A 25,272-nucleotide genomic window follows, 5' to 3' on the forward strand; every position below is an offset into this window, starting at 1 on the left:
ACAAGCCTTCCCGAGTGCCTGAGCGCAACATGCTAGCAAGCATTCATCATTATGAGCAGAATGGAGAGAGAGCATCACAGGGACAGAGATAGATCGAGGTACAGTCAAAGTGGGAGAGAACAAGAGACATAGAGAGAGATGAAGAAGAGAGGGAGGGAGGCAGTGAGAAGAAGAGGTAAGAAAGGCTATTCTACTTTAATGACTTGGCTTCACATGACCCAGGAAGCACAGGAGAAGAGAGACATGAAGAGAGAGTTAGAGTTAGAGTGAATCACACACACACACACACACACACACACACACACACACACACACACACACACACACACACACACACACACACACACACACACACACACACACACACACACACACACACACACACACGCGCACAGTATGGTGTCGTCTTCACTCAATGCGGGTTACAGAGTAAAGCCCTGAACAAACCGGTATCAGGCGATTTCGTGCGATTTCGTGCTCATGCTCACGAAAATCAATCGAAACGTGTCCCAGAGCACGACTGTCAGACTTATTTCTTGCTACACAAAAAACGAAATGTAAACCAATGCATTTTGAATGGGAGCAATCGTGAGATTTGTTTCGACTGGGGGAACAACATGGGGTACGGAGGAAACAGTTGTGGAACACAGCCATCGTGTAAATGAGGTGTAAAATATATTACTCTAAACTTAAGAGGTGACATCAGGACACTGCATCCCTGCGTGTTTGAGTCAGCACCTCCTCGACCCCCACCACCCCCAGCACCACCAGGGCCGGGTACATAAAGGTAGCAGACCCATAATTAGCGACTCCTTTGTTTTTGTCAGCGTGACTCCGCTGTGGTCACGGTCTATTGATTCCTTCCAGCCTGAGAGAGGAGGACATCACGACACTCTCAACCCCCCCCCCCGTCCCCCGTCCCCCCTCGACCCCCCTCCCTCCCCCAGAGGCAGCGAAGGAGGCAACAGGTGAGTGCAATTATGCAATTAGAAGGACAAGAAAATAGATGCCTCTCCTATCCTTGTAATGAAGAGGAAGTTAGCAGAAACACAAAAGCGGTCTCTTAAGTGGGCCACATGCTTAACTAATTGCACTTTTGTTGTCATGAAGTTGTGGTGGTGGTGGTGGTGGTGGTTTTTTATGATGATAGTTGCGATGATTGCTAGAATAGGATTTTGCAGTGATTGGACTTTATTTCTTTGTTGGTTGTATAAAAATAGTTTGTGTACCGAACAGGGAAGAGCTTCAGAGAACACTCTACCTTGTCCCCGTCTCGTTACCTATCACAGGGGCTTCAGCAGTGAGTGGATTTCATGGAGTCAAACTGTTAGAGCAATGTGTTTGTTCTTTCCTCATTTCAGTATTTAGTAGCTCAGCCAATAATTAACTTTTTGGGAATATTTTCAGGCAAAACGCCGGAAGTGAACTCGTCTATATTGTTTTGGCAATTTGGCTAAATGTGATTACAAAGAAAAGGAGGGTTGGAGAGTGAAGTAAAGCGATAAGTAATAATTTCACCACAGTAGACTGGTGTCAAACATCTGAAAAACCCTTTCTTGAGAAATCCAAAGCAAGGAATAATGTCTTTAGAATTGTACAAAAGTGAGGGTTAATCCAGTTCAGTGTGTAAATCAATTGTTGATTTCAGTGTTTGTTTTGAAAGTTAATACATTACAGCGCGGCACTGCCTTTTCATGAGACCTGAAAAACAGTTCAAACATGCTGGACTAAGTTTAAGGAGTTAAACTCCTGTTGACTTGCTAATTATGGCTGATTGCCAGGCAAAAACAGAAATTCACAAACTGATTGTTTCTACGTAATTAATTACAGATTGCTTTGGTACAATTACCAGTATGGTGTGTAGAAAAACAAATATAATTGAGATGCTAAATATGCTTATTAACATTTTACTCTAAATGTTGAATACTACTATTAACGCTTTGGCTGAAAAATAGGACGGAGCTCTCTTAATGGGTTCTTGGCGAGATTAAACGGCCATTTCATCGAACACTTTCTGAAATGATAAAATGCAACGTATGAAATTAAGTAGATCAAAGCATGGGGGGGAATGTAAAGAAAAAAGGCCACCTGAGTGAGAAGCAAGCGTGAAAATGGATAACAAACAGTGACAAAAGAGAGAGAGATAGACAAATCAATATGACATTAACGGAAGAAAAAAATGAAGGAGAGAAAATTGGGGCATGGTAATAGCAACCCATCCACCTGACAGAAGGGGAACTTTTAAAGAGCTCCATACCTCTCTTTAGTCAATATCCTATCAGAGCTTCATTCACTCCTACTGTCCACCTGTAGGATATTAAGCCCCCTTCCTATCGCGCGCGATATCTCTCTCTCTCCCTATCTCCCTCCCTATCTCCCTCTCTCTCTCTCTCTCTCTCTCTCTCTCTCTCTCTCTCTCTCTCTCTCTCTCTCTCTCTCTCTCTCTCTCTCTCTCTCTCTCTCTCTCTCTCTCTCTCTCTCTCCCCCTCCCTCCCTCCCTCCCTCCCTCCCTCCCTCCCTCCCTCCCTCCCTCCCTCCCTCCCTCCCTCCCTCTCTCTCTCTCTCTCTCTCTCTCTCTCTCTCTCTCTCTCTCTCTCTCTCTCTCTCTCTCTCTCTCTCTCTCTCTCTCTCTCTCTCTCTCTCTCTCTCTCTCCTACAGCTAGGTCTTGTGAGATATGTCTTCAGAGCTATGCCAACGCTACAGCCCCGTTCCAAACCAGCTGTTGACGGACGGGTTGGGAGCTCAGTGAGGCCAACCGAGTGTTCATATGCAACACGGCGTCCACTCATACTGATGCAGTACACACACCCAGCTGACCGCTGCATTTGATCCTCTTATTGGACCAGATGAGTGGTGGTGTTAGTGTTGAAGGTGGAGGTGGAGATGTTGGTAGGGGTGGTGATGATGGCGGTGTTGTTGGTGTGGTGATGGTGGTGGTGGTGAGTTTTCGGCTATCCTGGTGGTGATGGTGGTGGTGATGGTGGTGGTGATGATGGTGGTGGTGAGGGTGATGGAGTTGACGGTGATGGTTGGGCTGGTGAGGATGGTGATGGGGTGGGGGTAGTGATGGTGGTGATGGTGGTGATGGTGGTGGTGATGGTGTTCATGTTGGTGGTGCTCTGCAAACCAACATCAACTGTCAAACCGGCCGATCCACTGGACTGGAGGACTTTGTAAAACTGGACCTGAATGCTTTTACTTCCACATCGGCCTTTAGAACAGAAATACATAATCGTTTGGACTGTGGGAAGAGAATCTCAATTCAAATGTAATACCAGAAAAAGATGACCTTGGGGAGAGCCTCTGATGTCTCTCTCCCTCTCTCCCTCCCTCCCCCTCTCCCTCCCTCCCCCCCCCCCCAGAAGGTGCCTGTGACTGCGGGGTCCTGTTGAGATTCTCTCCTGATCCTCTTTGAAGTGCTGCTGATGCTCTGCTCTGCATTTCCCAGAATGAGATGAAGCCTCTCTGCTGCGCTCGTGTCCTCCTCGACCACCACCACCACCACCACCAGCACCCCCTCGACCACCACCACCACCACCAGCACCACCACCTCCTCGACCCCCACCACCTCGACCACCACCACCACCACCACCCCCAGCACCACCACCCCCACCAACACCTCCTCGACCCCCACCACCCCCAGCACCAGCACCTCCTCGACCCCCACCACCACCCCCACCATCACCCCCACCACCTCGACCACCACCTCGACCACCACCACCACCACCCTCACCTCCTCGACCCCCACCACCCCCAGCACCTCCTCGACCCCCACCACCCCCAGCACCTCCTCGACCCCCACCACCACCCCCACCTCCTCGACCACCACCACCCCCAGCACCTAATCGACCCACACCACCCCCAGCACCACCACCTCCTCGACCCCCACCACCACCCCCACCACCTCCTCGACCACCACCACCACCCCCACCTCCTCGACCACCACCACCACCACCACCACCACCACCACCACCCCCACCTCCTCGACCACCACCACCACCCCCACCTCCTCGACCACCAACACCACCACCACCACCACCACCACCCCCACCTCCTCGACCAACACCACCACCACCACCCCCAGCCCCACCACCACCCCCACCACCACCACCACCACCCCCACCACTACCATCTGTTCTGTTGAAAATTTGTTTGTTACGTAATGAGTTGAGAGGAATTGATACAGTGGTGTTTATTGAAAGGCAGAGTATGTGGGATAGTGATGCATGCAGAACAATAGAGGAGGTGGAGGAGCTGGAGGAGTTGGAGGAGGAGGAGGAGGAGGTGGAGGAGTTGGAGGAGGAGGAGGTGGAGGAGCTGGAGGAGTTGGAGGAGGAGGAGGAGGTGGAGGAATCCAGCCATCGTAGAGGATCATGACAGCGCACAGCACTGCTCGCTCACCTTCTCTCTTGTTGACCTTGGCAAACTCTGGGCCATGGCTGCTGGACAACTGGGAGGAGCTTGTGAAGGACGACGGCATCAGATTGGATATCAGCGGGCTGTCACATGCCTCTGTCGACCAATCACAAAAATGGGACAGATGTTAGAAAAAAGGACCGTTACATCACATGACCTCCGATAAAATGTGAAATGGCGAGTTCTTGAGTTGGGTTTGAATGGAGGGTTCGGACCAGGTATCTGATTAACCCCTAATGGAAGCTTGAGGAGAACAAAGTGTGGTCATTCCACAAAGGGATCAGCAGTGCTTTGGTGAAAAGCGGTTAACTTCACAGATGTGGTCTAGGATAAGACCAGGGGCACAGAGACCTCTGGTCGATACAGGGAGCTGGTGTCCGTCTTATAAAGGTCCCATGACATGCCACCAGGTGCAGCAGTCCAATGGGTAGGCTGGTAGACTGATCTATCCAGCACACATCTAGGTGGACACGCCCACCTGTGATGTCATAAGGGGCAGATTTTCCAAACGGCTTGTAGCGGCTAATCACACTCACACCTAGTGGCATGCCATGACAACGTTGTGTTATGTTAAGAGCTGTGTCGATACAGGGGGGGTGACAGCTGTTTGGTTTGGATTCAAACACATGCACACACACACACACACACACACACACACACACACACACACACACACACACACACACACACACACACACACACACACACACACACACACACACACACACACACACACACACAGACAAAAGCAGACAAGCACATGCACACAAACACAAATTAACTAGATATCACTGACAGGACAGCGATGCACATTAACTTAATTCTATCAGCAAGCGGGAACAGAACATAGCAAAACAAACATCTTGGCAGTCAACATTAGAAAAACTAAATAGCATAATATAGTAATTACATAATAACATGTAATAGCTTTTAACAAAGACAGACAACAGTGACAGACGAGAAAGTGCACCTCAGCCACATTCATTTCAAATAAAAGTCACAGACGCTGGCAGAATGAACGAGGCCTCAGCCCATACAATGAGAGACGGGCGGCTGAATAGGGGGTCAGCCGGGCTACATCATGTTGCACAATACAGCCGATGTGCATCAGATATAAGGACCGAACACCATATCCCCATGAGATGTCCAGAGAACTATGCAACGGCAAGCTGAGCAATATTTAACGTATGATGTTACCGAATGTAGAACAAGTCATGACATTCATATTAAAACAAAGAGAAAATGAGAAAGCATCCATTCAGTCACAGTTGGCAGTACTGTTGTCTAACCTATTCATTGACAATGACGGTCTCCACAGCTTTATTACACCGATTAATAAAGACGAAGATGAACGATGGGTCTTTTCTGCACCTTTCTTTAATGTAAACGGAACTGTGTGAAAAACTCGCTCTATTGCAGGGTTTCAAATTTAGCCTGTCAAAAATGATCATTCCTGCCAGGATTAGTTGCGACTCAAGGAGTTCAAGCAACTCGGTTGAGTTTAATCCTAATCCCCCCAAAGCAGGAGTAGCATGCAGTCGCTTGGTGGAGAAACCCGTGTGAAAAATAAGAATCGGTAAAGAGTGATACAATGAGCACTCTCTAAGCTAAAGTGGTAAGAGTGAGGCAACTGTAGCCCTGGTCGCAAACTCAACACCATTTTCTCCTGGTGAACTCTGAACTTTAAAGGGTGACGCCGCATCATTGACTGACCAGCGGAGCACAATTAGCATCACAGCAAAATGCAAAGCACCTGACCTTCCAATCAGTCTGATGAAATGCCATTTGGATAGGTCAGAGACGAGCACAAAGAAGAAAGTCAACGTCCATCTGGTTGCTGAGCGTAGGGTTGTATTAGCTGCCTTCAAATTGTTCAGAGTGGTGTATTATTAACAACAGTATCAAATAATAATAATGAAATGGTTATAAAAGAAAACCTCATATAGAAAGTGAAGCACACCATGCCTGAACAAAACAAAAATCCAATTTGTGTTCTGAATTCTACCAGACATTCATTATTCCCGCAAGACAATGGACCCACAAGAGAACTTTAAAAATGCAAAAAGACTGAGACACGGATGCATTGTGGCCTCCAGTCACCTGGACTAGCACGCTACACCCTGACAGAGAACCATCCCAGAGAAGAACAATGTTTATGAGGGCATAAACTACATGACCACCTGACATAGTAGAGCAAAACTTCTGCTTTTGCCAGATCCACATTTTTGGAAGCAATGTGTTTGTGCGTGTGTTTGGTGGGTCTGTGTGTATGCGTGTGTGTGTGTGTGTGTGTGTGTGTGTGTGTGTGTGTGTGTGTGTGTGTGTGTGTGTGTGTGTGTGCGTGTGTTTGGGGGGTCTGTGTGTATCTGTGTGTGCGTGTGCGTGTGCATGTGCGAGTGAACGTGTGCCTGTGTTTATGCGCGTGCGCATCACAAAAGGAAGACCATTGTATGCTCGTTACTTACCATGACATAATATATTCACATGCAGATGAGATGTAGTGAATATAATACAGGCTTACTATACTTGAGCAGAGCTAGCCTGGGGTTGTTTATGGGTGCCGTGCACCCTAGTTGAAATGTTAGACTAAACACATCTTAATTGCCTGACCTTTTGCTCCCTCTTAAATCACTGTGCGCTGTGTAATTAATGCGCCACAAAAGTAAGAAGTGAAGAGGTGGCTCTGATGGTAGGAGCTGATGTCAGCCATTACCAAACAGCGTACAGTAATACGACCCGGACAAACAGTGAGATGGGGAACGAGGAACCGGATCCATCTAGACAGGTCTGCCTCCATCTGCCGCATCACACAACAGAGGACTCCCAGTGAGTTGATCATCAAATACGATGTCGTTGTTTATGCTGGAATCCCCTTCACTCTAAAAGAGCATATGCTCTTTTTATGGTCCTATGATGAATATAATACAGCTCATTACTTTCAACATGACTCCCTCACAGTCAATAGTGTGTGTGTGTGTGTGTGTGTGTGTGTGTGTGTGTGTGTGCGTATGTGTATGTGTATGTGTATGTGTGTGTGTGTGTGTGTGTGTCTCTCAAACAAAATAGATATTTCAGCATCACAGACAGCTGCCTTTTATTTGGGGAGCCTGGCTTATGGGGGCGTAGGCAACAAAGCCCGCCTATGTGTTATCCGGAAGCAGAGGAAAGATCTGATTGAGCTGCCGATTGTATCAAAGGAGTCACATCCGAGAACTCCTTTTCGAGTATCCAAACTTTCTCGGCGAATTTAACAGCAGTTGTAGTAGGTCAGTAACATCAGACAAAATGAAAACACTTTTAATACAAGTTGGTACAGCCCTCATTGAATGCCTTTTTGGAAATGCCAGTTTGAGGGTTTCTGAGTATTGTGATGTGAGTGTAAACTTTATGAATTATGAATAATGTCAGGCTGACTGCAGTCTGAGTCCCTTTGGAAAGAGGCCTGTCATGGTTGGTTTGACTAGAGCAGCTTAGGACGGGAACCTGGAACACACATTCTTTTAGCGAGCAGCTTTTACATTCTCCTGTGAGGCCTGCAACACAACGGAGGGACTGGTCCATGACCAGACATCCGTCTCTCACACTACCGGGGTACAGCAGCTAATGGATGCTAGCGCCTGTCCAATTCTCACTTAAGGTAATCAAATATTCAGCATCAACTATAACATAAGCATCATAACTATCATCGGCAATGCAAATGATCGATCCTCTGAAACCACTCACTATTTATTACCAGCTTTAATGTGTTCCAGCCACTGCAGTGGCACTTTTGTCATAAATAGAATTGTGCGCACAAAAAAACAAGCATTCATTTCACATAGTTGCTATTGATCATGATGATTTGAAAAAAGGATTATGGTTTGTTATGACAGTTAAAAGAATATGGCAGTTTATGAAAGATAGGGCATGTAAAAAGGCAAGTGATGACATAGGCTATATAACCACGTTTATTTTTTAATTCTTACATAGGAATTTATTGTCCTACATTTAGTGATGCAGGTTTTTCAATCCAAATGCATTCAATCTAAAGTTAAAACTGAAAGGGATGTAAATGGATTGGATTTGCATTTTAAAGTTGAAATATTTATTTAGTTTTTAGGGTGCCATGCTAAATAACAAAAAGTTAAACCATGTGCACTTGGTTAAAAAGGTACACTTTGACTTTCTATTTTTGCCAAATCAGCTTTTAGCACATATGACTAAACCGTTTTCTGTTCTTGGCAGTTCTGTATTCAAACGCCAAAATAGATCATGACAAAAGCTTTACTGCCATGAAAAAAAAAACACTTTGTGTCCCTAGGAAAAGAGTGCCCTTATTGTTGTGGAAATATTTATGATTTTGAACGTGTCTCTCCCTGCTATCTCTGGCTCCTATTCTTGGAACCGTTAAATGTGTGACCATTTGTGAAATTTCCTGACAGTGCAAGGCTGAGCAGGACTAAATGAGACAGGGGGATACTACATTAAAACCAGTGTATATTAGAATTATATTATGTAAAAAAAGGTGAACTGTAGTGTGTTTGTTTTCTGCAAAGATATCGACATAGTGGTAGTGGTCATAGTTAATACTCATGAAACATTCATCGTTTGATTTAAAAGGTTTGCATCATATTGTGGTTTGGTGTGGGAGGACAATTTGGGCTTTCAAGTTGTACACTTATTATTGGAACTTGAAAAATTGCAAGAGGGACAAATTTCCATAACACTCTCTTCATCACGCACCAGAAGCCCACAGTGGCCATAAACATCGAATGAGAACCAACAACCATTTATTTACACATGCAGATTGTAATAGGATCTCTGAATGACTTGCTTTGAATAATAAGGTAAACTTATGCTGCATGAGTGAGTGCAGTCTAGTTTAGTATAGTTTACTTTGGCCACGTTCTTTTAGAATCCTGTTTTCTAGCTTTCCGGTCGAGTAAATCTAATACAATCAAGAACGGTTGGTCATTAGGTAATGGCTTACACTGTACACTAAAAGTAAAAAAAAAAGTAATGCTGTACTATGGTTGCACTGTAGTGAAAACATTTAATTGATAACATTTTACTGCAGTAGGATGATCTTGACCTTCTGGTGGTGTCTGGTTGAAACAATTCAAACAAGAGGAACAGATGAAAGAGGCGAAGGACAGAGGGTTAACGGCAGAGGGACGGTACGTCATAACAGGTGTGTTGAGAGCAGAGAGAGCGGTCAGGCAGGTATCCCGCAGCTGCCCTTGAAAACACAACGGCGGAGTTGTTTGAATTAAAGACACGGTACGTCCGTACTGCTGATTCCAAGGAGGCTGTGTGATGGTAACTTTGCATTTCGCAAAAACGCTTCCTTCTACTCGGAAAGTAGCAGAGACGTTTAGGTCATGGACTAGTGGCCTTCTATCTCTCATTAGAATCATTCATGTTGTTTTTAAAGGCTCCAAGTTTCTAATTAGTTCTCATTTTGTTCCGCCAAACAGCCCACCGGGCTGAAGGGGAGACAGGCTACGGATAAGTTGACGTGGAACGACGGGAAACGGAAATTAATTGACATTTCTTGGAGCCTCAGTTGGACAATGTCAAAGGAGAGACTAATCTTTCATTCAATTCCCATTCAGTTTACAGGTTTCTCTCTTCTTTATGTATCCCCTGCCTTCCCCTGACCTCCTCCTCTTCCTCCTCGCCGTGCCCTCCTCCTCCTCCTCCTCTATGCCCTTCGCTCCGTGTTGCTGTCCTTGCCCCGTTCTTAACTCTAGCCAACTGTATTAAATATATTTTGTATTTCATGGTACGCATGTCCATAAGAACTAATCTATAAAAGGCTTTAGGCTACGTCTCTCAACCTCCTCTTCGATTCTTGCGATATCAAAAAACAATATAGAAGTTTACAGTTTACAGAGCTTTGATGTCAACATTTGCCTTGTTTAAAAGCACGTAAAATTTAAAATACTTTAATTGCTCTCTACCTGAAGAGCACAATAACCAAATGTGCAGAGAATATCCCTTTCCCCTGGTCGGTCACAGTTGATCCCTCCTGTCATCACAGAACGTCAGAGCCTCACCTCACCCCAGCCTGACGGATCGGTTTGGAGCGATAACAATTAATCTGTGGTTCCAGTCGGGCTTTGAGAGGGACAGTTGAGTTCTAAGGAAAGAGGGGTGGGACAGGCCTTGAGCTTATACACAATGTGCCCCCCCTCCCGAGCAGATGGATGGACCCCTAGTCCTGTGTCAAATTTAATCACATAACATATCCCGTGGCTCATAAATCAAGGTCCAGGCAGTGTGGCGCCATAGCCCCCACTGTGATTCTATGTGTAAGCCTTGACTGAAATCCCGTCGCTGACTCCAATGGACTCCACCCTTGCTTGTGCATGAGGCTCAAAACACAACAGGGTTCACAGATTTACTCCGAGCTGTCCACCTCTAAGGTTTATGTTTTCCAAACACAAACCCCCAATTAGAAGAACCACATTGTGCTGGGGCCTTTTTCAAGATGTAGGTATATAAACTCTGGATAAGGTATGAGCGACTATGTGTGTAAGCTATATATATATATACACATACAGAACATATGCACACTGTCCCTCACACTTTCCAAAGACTGGCAGGTCAACATTTGGCTTACAAGAAATCCATGAACACTAAATGTGGCACATCACATCTCTCAGCTCTTTAATTGGCTCATCTGCATAACTTGTGGATTGCCTAAGAGGTATACTCTAACTGTAGATTTAGACATCTCTCTCTCTCTCTCCCCCTCTCTGAACAAGCACATCCTCAGCCCCCGACTGCCTTAGCGGAGGTGATTAGTGAGTCTGCATGCCAATACTCGATAACATGTCAGCATTACCAAGAGTGAAGGTGAAGAAGAGTAAGACACTAAACAGTTTTCCAGGAGTAAAGAAGTTGCAATAAAATATGATATGAGAGAGAGAGAGAGAGAGAGAGAGAGAGAGAGAGAGAGAGAGAGAGAGAGAGAGAGAGAGAGAGAGAGAGAGAGAGAGAGAGAGAGAGAGAGAGAGGGAGAGAGAGAGAGAGAGAGAGAGAGAGAGAGAGAGAGAGAGAGAGAGAGAGAGAGAGAGAGAGAGAGAGAGAGAGAGAGAGAGAGATATCTTTTGTTTTCTGATAGCCTTACCATTGTGGTTTTTATAGTTTCTGCCAATGAAGCAGTTCGAAGAAATGAATGAAACTAATTACAAGAGAGAGAAATAGAGAAAGACTGTGTGTGTGTGTGTGTGTGTGTGTGTGTGTGTGTGTGTGTGTGTGTGTGTGTGTGTGTGTGTGTGTGTGTGTGTGTGTGTGTGTGTGTGTGTGTGTGCGTGCGTTTGTTTAGGGGCCGGGGGACGGAGCACGAATGTGAAAACCTTCCTGCTGCTGATGAGCAGAGCGACATGCTGGAATCATTTTATTGGAATTCCTCGGAAATTAAAACAGATGCAATGTGGATAAAAACGCGGAGGCAGCTGGTAGTAGGCTAAGGATCAGATACCTATTTCGAATTTAAGTTCAATTAAGTTAGTCACGCAGATAATTTCTATCTATCTCAATCGGATACCCCTTTGTTTAACATCCCAGAAGCAAAAGGTCTTCGAAAAGCCTCAACTTGGGATAAACAGCGAAGCTTCAGAGGCGCAGTGGGCGCAGTAACAGTTCCCAAAACACTGCAATCATACACAGCTTCCCAAAAGTGGGCTTACATGAAACTCATCGATCGCTCAGGGGACCAGAGCAACAGACTGGGAGTGACCACACGGTCCAATGGGTCACCGAATAGGTAATACAGACATCGTGGTGTGTGCCTTGCAGCCATTCTCTCATCTTCCCCCCCATTCTCTCATCTTCAGGCGGCTGTTTCACCATCGTTAAGTCCTCTTTAAAACCGTTAGTTAAGTTAAAACATGCCGGAGTATGGGTTATTCTGGCCTGTCCTGGAGTTGTATGAACATTAAATTGTTCTAATTGGCCAATCAAGTCTATAATACGCTTAGGTATATTATATCACCTAGACATGCTCAATTCCTCCTAAATCCTTCTTCCCGTCGATGATAACCTGAGCTCCAGAAGTCCTGCATGCGGGTCCAAACCACGCCGATTTAATGGGACTCAACCCCCGCTACTGTGTACTAAAGGATCCTGACACCACCAAGAACACGGTCCTCTCATCCCCAAAGACGTGTCCGCAATCACTTACTTTATCCGAGTGTACACCCGTATTATAGTTGCCCATATGCTGCTCAGCTTTTTCTCCACATATGCACGCATCGGTGTCTGTGCCTAATCGAACAACACGCATCGTGCTCACCTTCTCCACGCGTCCCGCAGAAGATCAGAAGGACGATGGCGAAGCGCGACATAATCCCACCTGGTCTGCTATTCCGTGGCCGCATGGTGCAGCGCTATGGACGGGGTGCTGCAGGCTCTGAACCCGCCTGTCTGAGGAGGAGGAGGAGGAGGAGGAGGAGGAGGAGGACGACAGGAGTGTGAGAGTGTTAGAGAGTGTTGCTGATCAGCTGTGGTCCTCGGGCTCCGTGCGCCACGGCTGCGTTGTCTGCAGCAGGAGGGGTGTACCAGACTCAGGATGCGCCCAGCCGAGGAGTCATGGGACGCAGAAAAGGAAAAAAATGAAAAGGTAAACGGGGCTCACTGAAACACAACTTTTTTTTAAGCATTTGGATGATAACGATGTGATTGTTATACTGTTCCTTCTTTCCCACGAGCAAACGCGCGTGGAGAGACACCCCCCCCCCACACACACACACACACACACACACACTCACACACTTATATGTACTACCAGTGTGTAACGTGTTTATGACGTGTGTTGTGGGGCAGTTGTGCAGTGTCGGTGGGGGTTATTTCTTCAGAATTCTAAATCGTGCCCGCCTGCAGTGAGGTGGGATCCACTCATGCTGCCCGCTCCTCCGCCTGACTGAGCCGAGAGAGTGAGGTGGTTAAGAGAGACAGCGTGTACATGATAGGCAGCAGTCTGGTCCCCATTACCACTCCAAGTATAGCCTATCCCTGGCTAGGCCCTCTGACAGACCCCGCCCGAATGCTGCTTTTCGAAGCGAAAACATGAATGAAATATTACTGATTGTGTGGTGGCTTTTGTTTTGTGGTATAAGGTTTGGGCAACCAAATTGTGTGTGTGTGTGTGTGTGTGTGTGTGTGTGTGTGTGTGTGTGTGTGTGTGTGTGTGTGTGTGTGTGTGTGTGTGTGTGTGTGTGTGTGTGTGTGTGTGTGTGTGTGTGTACTAAGTCCAAATTGCAAACATAAACAACTAAGGGACGGCTTTTGTTTGGTTTATTAGGACACAGGAACAGAAGGAGTGACCAGGCCCAGGGAGAGGGGGGGGCGTGATTAGGACAGCGTCTCCAGGACAGCCTCTAAGTGCTGTAATCAAACCCTAAAGACTCAGAGTGCCACAACACTCTATTTATCAATTACAGTTACTTTAGATGCAACAATTCCTTACTAGTTACTACCACACTCCAAAAAGAATCGCATAGCATAAAAGCATTTGGCAATAAGGCATTGAACATTAGGACCGCCAGCAGTGAGGTAGCACTGGTGTATAATAAATGTATAACTGTGTACAGCCAGCGTGGATTTCGCAGCCCACATAAGGAAGGACAACATTTCCTCATGAAGGCTGCAGAGTCCATACTGCCAGCAGCCTATGGGAAAGGGTTGGGGGTCGATGTGTTAAAGCAAAACATAATTCAGGACTTTAATCCACCCACGGCAACACAGTGTTTGCTTAGCAGTAGCAACAGTGCAGGACAGAACATTGCCTTCAGCAAACGGCATGAGGAGCCGTCCATCAGTGAACACAGGAGAGGTGTGGTGGTGGCTGAGGTCATCATCGTAGTAGTAGTAGTAGTAGTAGTAGTAGTAGTAGTAGTAGTAGTAGTAGTAGTAATAGGACTTACTCGCAGTCAAGGCTGTTCCATGGTTTCACCTCCCTCTGGGGTTTCTCAATCAAGACCACAAACAAACAGACAAACATATCATATGTTTGATGATTGGATGATTAATTAGAAGAGTGTAAGAGGAGCTTGTGTGTGTGTGTGTGTGTGCCTGTGTGTGTGTGCGCGTGTCTGTGTGTGGGATCCATGGACTCTCAGATTACGGACTATAGTAGAGGTATTATTGGAGGCTCCCCTCTGAGCCGCTATTCGTTTCCTGCTCCGTTTCAACCCCAGTCTTTGAGTGCCGTCCCTTTGTGGTTATTTTTACCATGTTCCTCGATTCCTCACTTTTAGCAGAAACCGTAACATGATGCAGTCTACCAGCTACTCAGCCTTTGTCAGAGTCAACATCAAAGTTACAGAAAAATAAAAAAATATATAGTATGAAAAAAGAAATATCACATTCCTTAAAAGTTTCGCAAAATCTTTCAGTTTTTGCATATGGCTACCTATTATTTAAACAATTGTATGCGTTTTATTTTTTACAGTACTGTACACACACAAACAATGTATGACTGTAAATGACTCACTACCACATAAGGAAGCAGTACAGCCTGAAATGTAACTGCTGTGAGAAGGCTTTCACATAATGCGTCTCCCATTTGTTCCTTTAGAATGATGGCGAAATGGAGACCATGAAAACACAAACAATGGCAGCATTCACATTGGCATGATTTGTGGGGAAAAAGGCTGTTATTTCTGCACCTGAAGAAAAGCCATAAACCAAGACGATGAGTAGCAACCGTAGTTTGATGATGCTGTTTTTATGTGATCCATTGTAATCTAACATAGCATTCTGAAATTGTAACATTGATGTCATAAGAAGTCACACTGATGAACAATCAGCTATAGCCTTAGGTACAACGCAGATAGCTGATGTATAACGGCTGACCAATGGTTCATACTGCAGTCCAGAGAATGCTTTTGATAGCTGTTTGGTGTGTACTGTGACAATGGAAAGCCATGATGCATGGCTACATTCTGACTCAAACCTGTCTCAGCCCGTCTCGCCTGCTGAGTGAATACCTGCCAATTTCCATCCAATAATGTTGGAGTTTTAATGACTCTTCTCCAGTGCTCTGTGTAAAGGATAAAACAAAGATTTTTAATACCATAAAAACCAACCTTTAAACAGCAATACCGTGCCATACTGGCAGAGCAAATATTGTGTGGGGGGGGGGGGGGAGGCATAGCTTCCTACGGCCGCCAAAAAGACAAGACCTCTCTCTCTCTGTACTTTTCGTTATCGCTTTCATCACAACTTGATAAACAACTTTGCTCCTCCAAGGACACCAGTTTTTCTCCACATATTACTCACAAGAGAAGAAACGACGAAATATCTTTGGAGGGGATGCCTTTTCTTCCCATCAGGGGATTGTATCTTCAAAATGTAAACATCCTCTTTTCTGTCACCGAGTCCCCTTCTGTGTGAAGCAGACCAGAAGGACTGATTCAATCTTTCTTCCACTCCACGAAAGGCCTCCATGATTATTTCTCAGGACATCTGAAAGCTCTGAGAAAATGTATTTCACAATCACGTTGAATTGGAAATCACCTCACAATGGAAGAGCAAGCAAAGTCATTTGCGCCCATTGTGAAGTGAGATCCTTCTCATCTCAGCCAAACTACACTTGCTGTTCAAGGCATCTGTAAAAACGATCAACCAATTAATAAGTCTGTGAAAAAATGAAGCCTACGCTTACAGATTTTTGCACCGAATTATCTAATGTGGAATAACAAATTATTAATTGTATTTTGTCCATCTAATACATTTGGTAAGGGTCTTACCTATTTTTGATGCCACTTCAGTTCCACGTATGTAGTGAAGAAATCTTAAGTCCACTTGCTACAGGAGATCCTGGAAGATCGGAAGAGGAACCCAAGACACACATACACTTGTTGGCGCTCATTCATATATGACTTGTATATCATTTTCCATAAACAATAACCATGGGTCATTTGGGCCCTCTACAATATTTCAATGTTATGTAAACCAAACCAGGCCATACAAATATTGAATTGGAACAAACAGAGAAATCTAGAAATCACAATGCAAATCTGCCGTCAATGTGACGACACCAAAAAGCCCCTCTGTCTGTGTCCTCTGATTCCAAGTGGAGAGGGGGTCTGCAGAAGAGGGTGGGCCCACTGCCTCAGGTGCTTCCCCCGGACCAAAGGGGGGGATCGGTCTCCTGGGAGACCCCACCGACCTTGTCCCAGCCCCAGAGGGGAGGTCCCCACGGCTGGCCTGCAGAGCTCCACAACAGGACAGTCCACCAGGGGCTTCAGGTGCTGTTCCCGGGACCAAGTCTCGTCCAGGTACTTTAACATGAAACATAATGTGAGGCACAACTAGAGTTCTTACTCAAAATAACAGTTCATACTATAAATACCCAAAACTGCTGGACACGTGACAGAACATTTTAAGATTCTTAACCAATCAGCCTAATAATTACGTCAAAAGTATTAATTAATGGAATAATGCGGTTAATGAAAAGAACGTGGAACGCCATTACCATCATTGTATTATCTATCACCAAGAGGGAGATCTCAGACGACTCGCTGTAGTTCTCTGAGGCCAGGCTAGCTGTCAGTGTGAGTGCAATGAGTCCATTAGCCACCACGAAGGAGCACAGCAGCCATCCCAGAGTGCGGTGAGTAAAGTTACGACATACAATATTAAATATTATTAACACTGAGCTCAAATATGTATTTATTTTATGATGCAAAAGTGCATCATCTGTAGGCAATGTGCACCGAGCCCAGACGCCGGTACGACGGTTTAATCTGTAGGGGAAGATATAGAGTTCCTCTCTCCTACAGCGGCCTCCAACGCTTTGCTCTGCTGGCCTCGTCTCGTCTCTCTCTCTCGCGCCTCTCGCTCTGCCTATGTCTTAAAGTGAGAGATACACTCCTCGTACGCTTTATATTCATAACATCTGCTCTCTGGATGCTGCTTAGGGCCTTTGGCAAAGGCCATTCTACTGGAAATTAGAACAAGCCATTGCATGTCTGCTACCAACAAATAATAAAAACTGCTACTGCTACTGTTATGTGGCTGCTAGCGGACACTAGCTGATAGTGTATAGTTGTATTTAAGTGCTTGGGCTACGTTAGGCTGATGCCCAGACTTCCCTTGAATACATCCCATAATATGATAGGGTTGTTTACAAGAGAGGGTACTGAGGAATGGAGTATTGTTTCTTACTCTATCAGTTCTCATTGATTTACAATTTGACGATAACAGAGTAACAAACATCTTGTTCCTCTACTCCTCAACATGTGGGAGACAAGCACCCTGTCTGCTCGCACTTAAGGCCTGCACACTATTTCATTTGTTCCCACTGATTCAAAGAAAAAAAATCTATTCTGGTTTAAGAGCTGACACGGCATCATCAAACCCCTGAAAGTGGCCATGGAGCCCGTTGAGTCTGTCGTTGTGATGAGGAGCTGTATAAATAAACAGGACAGAGTAGCACTCTGCACGGGGTTCATATCACCACGGACACTCTAGTGCTAAAGTGCTCCAGGGCTAATCTGCAGGGTAAATCCAGAATGCTGTATATGACACACACACACACACACACACACACACACACACACACACACACACACACACACACACACACACACACACACACACACACACACACACACACACACACACACACACACACACGACTTCTGGGCTTTGTACTAGACAATGTAAAGTCACAAGCCCAGTGCAATAAAGAGTAATAGGCAGCAACAGCTGCTTCAATGTGTTCTTAACAATAGAAAAAGCACAGTAAACCCCTGTGGATTTGTCACTGATTCTGTGCAGTTATATTTGTGATGTTTTTTTATGCAATCATGACCTTCACACGAGGGATCTGAGCTGCCTTGCTTGATGACTGCAGTTAATAACTGGCTCATGTTTTTCAGTTTAAATACACAGACTAAATACCTTTTTTAATTTTTTTGTGAGAAATAGCATGGATTTCCTTTCACTCCTTTAATTAGAAGATGGCAGAAAGGAAATGATTCAAAAGGCGTACCTGTGATTTACTGGAGAGTTTTGTTTAGCGATGAGAGGAAGAGCATGTATAATAAATCAATCGGATGGCAATTACCAACCAGAATCATATCGGCTTTCCCTGTCACTTATTTTGATAATATTGTATGCGATGAACTCCCATGGTAAATCTGCAAGCCAGGCAGATCCAGCGTGGTACATACATGAATACCACTGGGGGTTCCATCCACTGACCGCACTCTGAGATTGGGTTCGTCACCATCGAGGATACACGTGAATTGTTCAGATAACATTACAAACACGTTCTACCTAAAATGACGACAGATTGCATCAGAAAAAGGCACACCAACGCAAGTAGGCACACACACGCACACACAGACACGTGCACACACAAAATATCATGTAGACATTATATGTATCATACTCTCATACACTGTGTACACAATATGCTACGAGCTATGAGGGACGGACAGAGACTAAGATGCAAATAATCGGGTAGTGCAGGATGTGCAGAGGCCAAGACGGACACACACGATGCAATGAATAGATCCCCAAGCATCCTGAATGGCGTGAAGGCTGCCGGCTCCTGTTATGTCAAGTTCTGCTCGTTCATCAAGCGAACCCACCTGGAGGGTGGGTTCGGGGCGTTGTACGACCCCCCCCTCCACAAACGGAGAGAAACAGACCTGGAGGCTGTCCCCTCCAGGGGGAGGGGACAGCCTCCAGGTCTGTTTCTCTCCGTTTCGTTTGCTAAGCATGGAGATAAATCGGCCCAGGCCCCTGCATTCGAGGCAATAGGCCCAAAACAAGTCGACGTTTGATGATCCAAATGTCCTGGTGAGATGCAATACGTTCTTTAGACGGGACAGGGTTACTGCCCGCTCCGGTTCCCGTTGCCCATGAACTTATGCAGTCAAACGACATAAACCAACAGGAAGAGGGCCTCGTATGAAACGGTTCACTGGGCTTTAACTCGGATAAGAGACAGAGAAAAAAAAGAGGCTTAGGATGCATGGATCAGAGGCTGAATGGATGAATCTATTTCTGCAAGACAAATTCAATTCGACCACTAAGGGAAAAAAGAAGATCGATCAGAGGCAGGGAAAAAAACGCTTGTGTTCACCGAAGCAAACTGTAAAAATCAGCTGTTCTTATCTGTGCACAATTACCACTAAGCGCTTGTGCTGAATCTGCGAGGCGCTCTGTAATTCAAGCAGATGAAAGCACAGGAGGATCCCTACGCAGGAATATGCCAAGAAAGGCAAATTGAAAGTGCGCTGGTTCGTGCCTGAATGCAGAAATTGGTCAGTATGAGCAACCAGGGCCGTCGGACTGCGGGGACAAAGCGGACAGTTGTGGGTAGCAACAACAATGGTATAAAACGGATTTGAAAACAATCCAAGAATGTGGATTCATCGTAATGCAAATTAACAGACTGCGCTCAAACATAAGGCAGGAAAAGGCTGTGAGCTATGGAATTGTATGAATTATAATCGTGACATTGCTTGGCTGTCTTGTCTATTTCACTCCTTACCTTAGTCAAATGTGGCACTAATCTATAGAACATGTCTTTTAATAAAGCGCATGTCTGTTTTATAAGTCGCAAGCAAACTTGAGTAAGTCGCAAAAGTGTCTAAGTTAGTCGTGCGTCGGCTTAGAGTAAGTCGCACGCACGGTTTAGTAAAGTATGTGTGCTTACGTCCATGACATCTCACAGGCTCCATACTAATCCATCCAAGTGTTTGAGAGTGGTTTAATATATTGTGTCCTGACTTTCAGCAGAGCGTTTCATTGTACCGCAGCAGCTATAGTAGCCTACCTGGCGTGACTGCATAAACACAGTCCCTTGTGGTTGTCGGCCTCACTCTAGCAGAACCACTCCATTATTATTAGGATTTCTTTCAACTTGTGGGTACTACAAAAAACCTGGAGACAAAAAGATTAAAACCTTAATACTTCAGACTCAACCGACTTGACGTTTATGTTACTCTTAAGTCTTTTACAAAGTCGGCTAGGCACCCTGCCCTCGATGTGGAGACAAATGCAAATAGGTTAAGGTTACCGAGACCAGAGAAGAGAAAGTATTTTGTATTTTTATTCAGTTGAGAGGGTATTGGGGGGGTGTTGGAGCGTGATATTAGTGCCCCTGGCTACACGCCGGGAGTGGTAATGACCTCGGGACTCCACTGGCCGGTCGAGCGTAGCCCTATGGGTCCCTCGGGTGAAGCTGCAACGCCAGCGCCAAAGGCTGGGACTACCACCAGTGTGTCAACCAAAGGCAGAGAGGAGAGATGAGTGAAAACACTATAGCTATTGAAAAACAGGACAGCACGGATCATTGGACAACAAGGGAGCAGTCTTGAATGTCCAATTTACGAAGTGTGTGTGTGTGTGTGTGTGTGTGTGTGTGTGTGTGTGTGTGTGTGTGTGTGTGTGTGTGTGTGTGTGTGTGTGTGTGTGGGGTACGAAAAAGAGAGTTAAACATGAGGCAACAAAAAAAATCACCAAATCCTTGACTATAACATGAGCCAATAAGAGTATAGTCCAGACATGACAAAGACACACATCTTGGAGCTGTGGGATGAGCAGCACATTCAACCACAGGCTGAAACTCATGCATGCACTTTCAGTTTTCACAAACTTTGTTCAGTGCAGATACCGGTTGTAACCCGTTTCATGTGTCATCTATTCTAGAGATGGGACTGACTAGCGAGAAATGGAACCGATACAGTAACAGGACATTTTAAGACCAAACGTGTTCCCATAGCAAAGAACGTCGCCCTCGACATCAAGCTAATCTTGTTCTATTGGTTATCATCTTCTCCATTTCATAAATCAGTCATACTTGTGAATTAAACCCTTAGTGATGGAACATTATGGAGGGCTATTTAAAAGACAAGGGTTGACAACCAATCACTTGGTTGCACATGCATGACGACAAAGCTGTCACAGAATAGTTCAAGTCTTTTCATTCTCCTTCTTAGTCTTGTAAAGAAACAGTGTGATGCAGTCATCTACTTGCTTAAAAATTGAATTTGACCTAATTGTTAGTGCCAACCGTAGTCAATGCTTTATAGAAAACCGATAAAACATGAATGCGCTATTCCATGTAAAAAAAAAGTCTCAAAGCTGGATGCACAGTTTTTCAATAGTGCTCTGGTACTGGGGATATCGGATTCTGTTGTGCATCCACTCAATAAAGCATTAGCAGTTACGTCGTGCTGTATCTCGTCCTTAACCAGCTCCCCCAGTTTGAACGGCTCCTTAAGGCTCATAAGACCAAGTTGGAGTTTTTTAGCAGATCAATGAACCTCAGTCCACCAGGCAAGTCCCCTCAAAGATGCCTGTTGAAAGGGTAGCAAATCCCAAATACCTGGGTTTGTGTTGAATAAGCATCTGACTTTCAAGCCGCTATTGATGGACGGCAAAAAAAAAAAAAAACGTAGGCTTTGTTTGTTTTGATACGAAAAAGAATATCTTGAAAGGAGGAGACTTTATTTTGCCTCCGTTAGATGAGGGAGACAATTTGTAGCAGTCGGCCTCAGTGGCCACCCTGCATATGCTGGACACTGCGCACGAATTGTTGGTTTATTACCAAATCCAAATACATGAATTACTAAACACTGTATGAGAGCGGTATGGCCATTGATGGGACTGGACTGAGACACGTTTATTTATTAGGCCATTTTGGGACAGCTCCTTCATTTCTTATGCACCCTTCTGAGACATGTCTGGCATTTGTGCACTAGAATGAAAACGATCATATTGTTTGACTGTCCCTAAAGTGAGGACAAACTGAGGCAAGAAATCGATTGAGTATTCAGGAGCCTCATCAGAACGCGGACTGGCAAAAGACTATAGCAAAATACGAAGGCGTCAGTCATGTAATTTAGGGGCAGGGGCGCCCCCAAGTGGTGGCCAAAGAAATAATCGAATGGTAATTTACAATACCTTTTTTTGGGGGGATTTTCAGCGTGGAACCATTATTTTCCTTTTCCACAACACTCAGCAACAGTTATGCCTCTAGTTATTATGTTATCAAGTATCTAACATTAATTTATTTCAATGTATGAACAAAACAAATATATATATTTTTTCCCCAGATAGTGAAGTGCACAAATAAAAGACTGCATGAAGTTAATAGTAGATTTGAGTCAACTTGTTTTTACTAATTGATGCCGCAATTAACATGTAACATTTTGGCAGTATACTTGTATATTCCATTGTGACAGGCTACAGTGCAGCCTATCACATTGTGAACAATGCAGAAAACCACATAAATGTTCTTTAAAAATAAGTTGATGACACCAACAGACACAGTAGTTTAAATGTCAAGATCATTTTGTAAGAAACATGGTTTCAAATGGTATTTGAGATGGAACTATTCCTCTACAAAAGGTCTTGTGGCTTTTCAGCCTTTGGGGAAATGTCTGGCATTTTGAAAACACAGGGCATGCTATTAAAACAAAAACAGAAAGCAAAGCGGTCGGCGGAATACAAATTAAAAACTCAAGGACAAAAATAAAAATACAAAAATAATACTAATCTTGAAAATAGTCCCAGAAGTTGTCCAGCGGTCGTATTGTTCTACACAAAAGTGTTTCTTCAGGGATTGATTCAGCCATAGTCCAGGTTAACTGCAGGAAGCGGTTCTGAGGAGAAGCTCCATTCTGAGGCAGTGGTTGCGTCAGTTCCAGCCCCGCCAGGCCGTCTCTAGAAGCTGCTTCGGGCCTCCGGAGCCCTCGTCTGAGCTATCTTACCGTAGCCGCCCCTGGCTGGGTCGTAATCCTGCCGGTACTCGTCTCTCACCTGTGCAAAGAAGAAGGGGCCTTGATCGTTCTGTAACTCTGACCCAATGACCACAGCCTTGTGGTTCTAGGCTCCGCGAAACACTCAAGACTCACCTGTACAGAGTTCACCTAGACTGTGCGTCGCCTCCCTGTCTCTCCCCTCCCCTCCTACTTGTTATACTTCTCGGCGCTTAATGTACACACTTATTGTACGTCGTACTTAGTTATGTAGCATCTTATCCTAGCTGTCTTTGTTGTACACAGGGATTGGATTAACCTAGCGATTGTTAAGGCTTGGCACTTGGTTCTATGAACATCCTGACTGCCCAGACAGATTTGTGTAGACTTATCAAGTCCCTCTGGATAAAGGCATCTGCTGAATGTAAGGTGTTCCCCACCTGTCCTCCTGACTTGCCGCGGCCGTACTGCCGGCCCTCCCTGAAGCCGGCGTCCCAGTCAGTGCGGATGATGCGGTCGTCCAGCCGCGTCCCGTTGATGAAGCGCATGGCGTTCTCTGCGTCTAGCCGCGTGTAATACCTGGCACGGCTCGAGTTATGGTCTGTACGTCGTTGTAGTGTGTTACCTTGAGATAATGCACTTGTGTATGACGTCAGTGTGGAACCATTAAACACAATAAAACATTGGTGTGTGTGTGTGTGGGGTAGTATTTTGTTCAAAGGATACTCTACAAAGCAGAAACCACAGGCAGTCTTCTTGACCTTATCGAGGCCAATTACGATGCGCTTGACGTCTCCACTTTTAGCGAAAAGCTCGTACACCTGTTGGACGGTAAATGGATAGACGGACAGGTGAGCTGTTTGAGGAAGCGGTGATGAACTGGGGGGGGGGTAGTGTATGATCGTGATAATGAACCAACCTGCTCTTCTGTGGTGTAGAAGGACAGGTTCCCTACGTACAGAGTGTTGCTCTGCGTCAGCAGCTTCTCCTGGTCATAGCGGTTACCCTGGAGGAGAGAAACCAGGGAGGGTGAGCGCAAAGCCTCCAATGAGTGAACACACAGAGAGAGAACACACAGAGTGGGTGAACAGGGTGCGACAGGAAACACACAAGAGAGTGTGTAGATATATTGGGAGCGGACACACCGAGTGAACACAGTGCGACAGGGAACACACAAGAGAGTGTGTAGATATCTTGGGAGTGGACACACCGAGTGAACACAGTGCGACAGGGAACAAACAAGAGAGTGTGTAGATATCGTGGGAGTGGACACACCGAGTGAACACAATGCGAGTCAACACAATGCAAGAGGGAACACATTAGAGTGAACACAATGCGAGAGTGAACACGTTGGTGAACGCAACGTGAGTGACGTTCAACCGGGCTCTGGGGAGGCTGATTTATCATTCTATTACCAAAAGGGGGTTAAACAAGTATAACGTTAACAGTTAACCAGCCGGGGTTAAAACATGTATAACGTTAGTACATTCAACCAACCCGGGTCCGCTTGGTTGTAAAGACAACCCGACTGGTTCACTGTTAACGTTATACTTGTTTTAACCAGGGTTGGTTAACGTTATATATGTATTAACCGGTTTGGTTAACGTTATACATGTTTTACCCGGGATGGTTAACCAACTTTATACTAGTTTTAACTCGGGTTAGTTGACGCCGATCGTGACCCGTCCACGCGTAGCGTCCCTTTGTGGCGGAGCTGCAGTCTGAGGCACGCGGACAGACTCACCTTAAAATGCTGGTCTCTGTACTGGCTGATGTCCACGTAGGAGTCGCTGTGCAAAGCGCCGAGTTTGACAGACATTTTGCAAAAATAAAAAGATTACAACAGTTAGCTTGTCGGGCTAATGCTTGCAGGAGAATTAGCGCTCATGAACAACTTCCGGTATGCCGGTGTGCTCCTTTAAGTGCTCCCCTTATGTTCAGAAGCTTCGGGACGGCTGACGAGGGCTTCCGTGATGATATAAACTAATTATATAATATAATAATCTGTCTACGTTTCTTTCTTATATCTTAAGACATTTTGCACTATTTAAGCAACCTATGCACCATGTTATTACAAATAGTATTACATTATGCATTGAAAGGCAACCTCTTATGAATAGGGCCTTCTGTTGTGAGAACGAT

The 25,272-nt window shown here is 45.3% G+C and overlaps 2 protein-coding genes across 2 annotated transcripts in view; both read right to left on the minus strand.

The window, feature by feature from the left end:
- Positions 1–13,090, minus strand: part of LOC115556195 (contactin-associated protein-like 4) — a gene marked incomplete in the record, with an annotated part of 55,721 nt that extends 42,631 nt beyond the window's left edge. The window contains 2 exon segments of the mRNA XM_030373346.1: positions 4,403–4,513; positions 12,699–13,090. Coding sequence (XP_030229206.1) covers positions 4,403–4,513; positions 12,699–12,783 — 196 coding nt within the window.
- A 9,436-nt stretch (positions 13,091–22,526) lies between these two features.
- Positions 22,527–25,079, minus strand: ncbp2 (nuclear cap binding protein subunit 2). The gene is made up of 5 exons (XM_030373610.1): positions 24,875–25,079; positions 24,050–24,136; positions 23,857–23,951; positions 23,571–23,709; positions 22,527–23,191 (listed from the first exon to the last, which is right to left on the minus strand). The coding sequence occupies exons 1-5, from the start codon at positions 24,947–24,949 to the stop codon at positions 23,096–23,098; spliced, it is 492 nt and encodes a 163-aa protein (XP_030229470.1). The 5' UTR covers positions 24,950–25,079; the 3' UTR covers positions 22,527–23,095.
- Positions 25,080–25,272: the final 193 nt, after the last annotated feature.

The sequence above is a fragment of the Gadus morhua genome, chromosome 12, assembly GCF_902167405.1.
Source record: "Gadus morhua chromosome 12, gadMor3.0, whole genome shotgun sequence".
NCBI lineage: Eukaryota > Metazoa > Chordata > Actinopteri > Gadiformes > Gadidae > Gadus > Gadus morhua.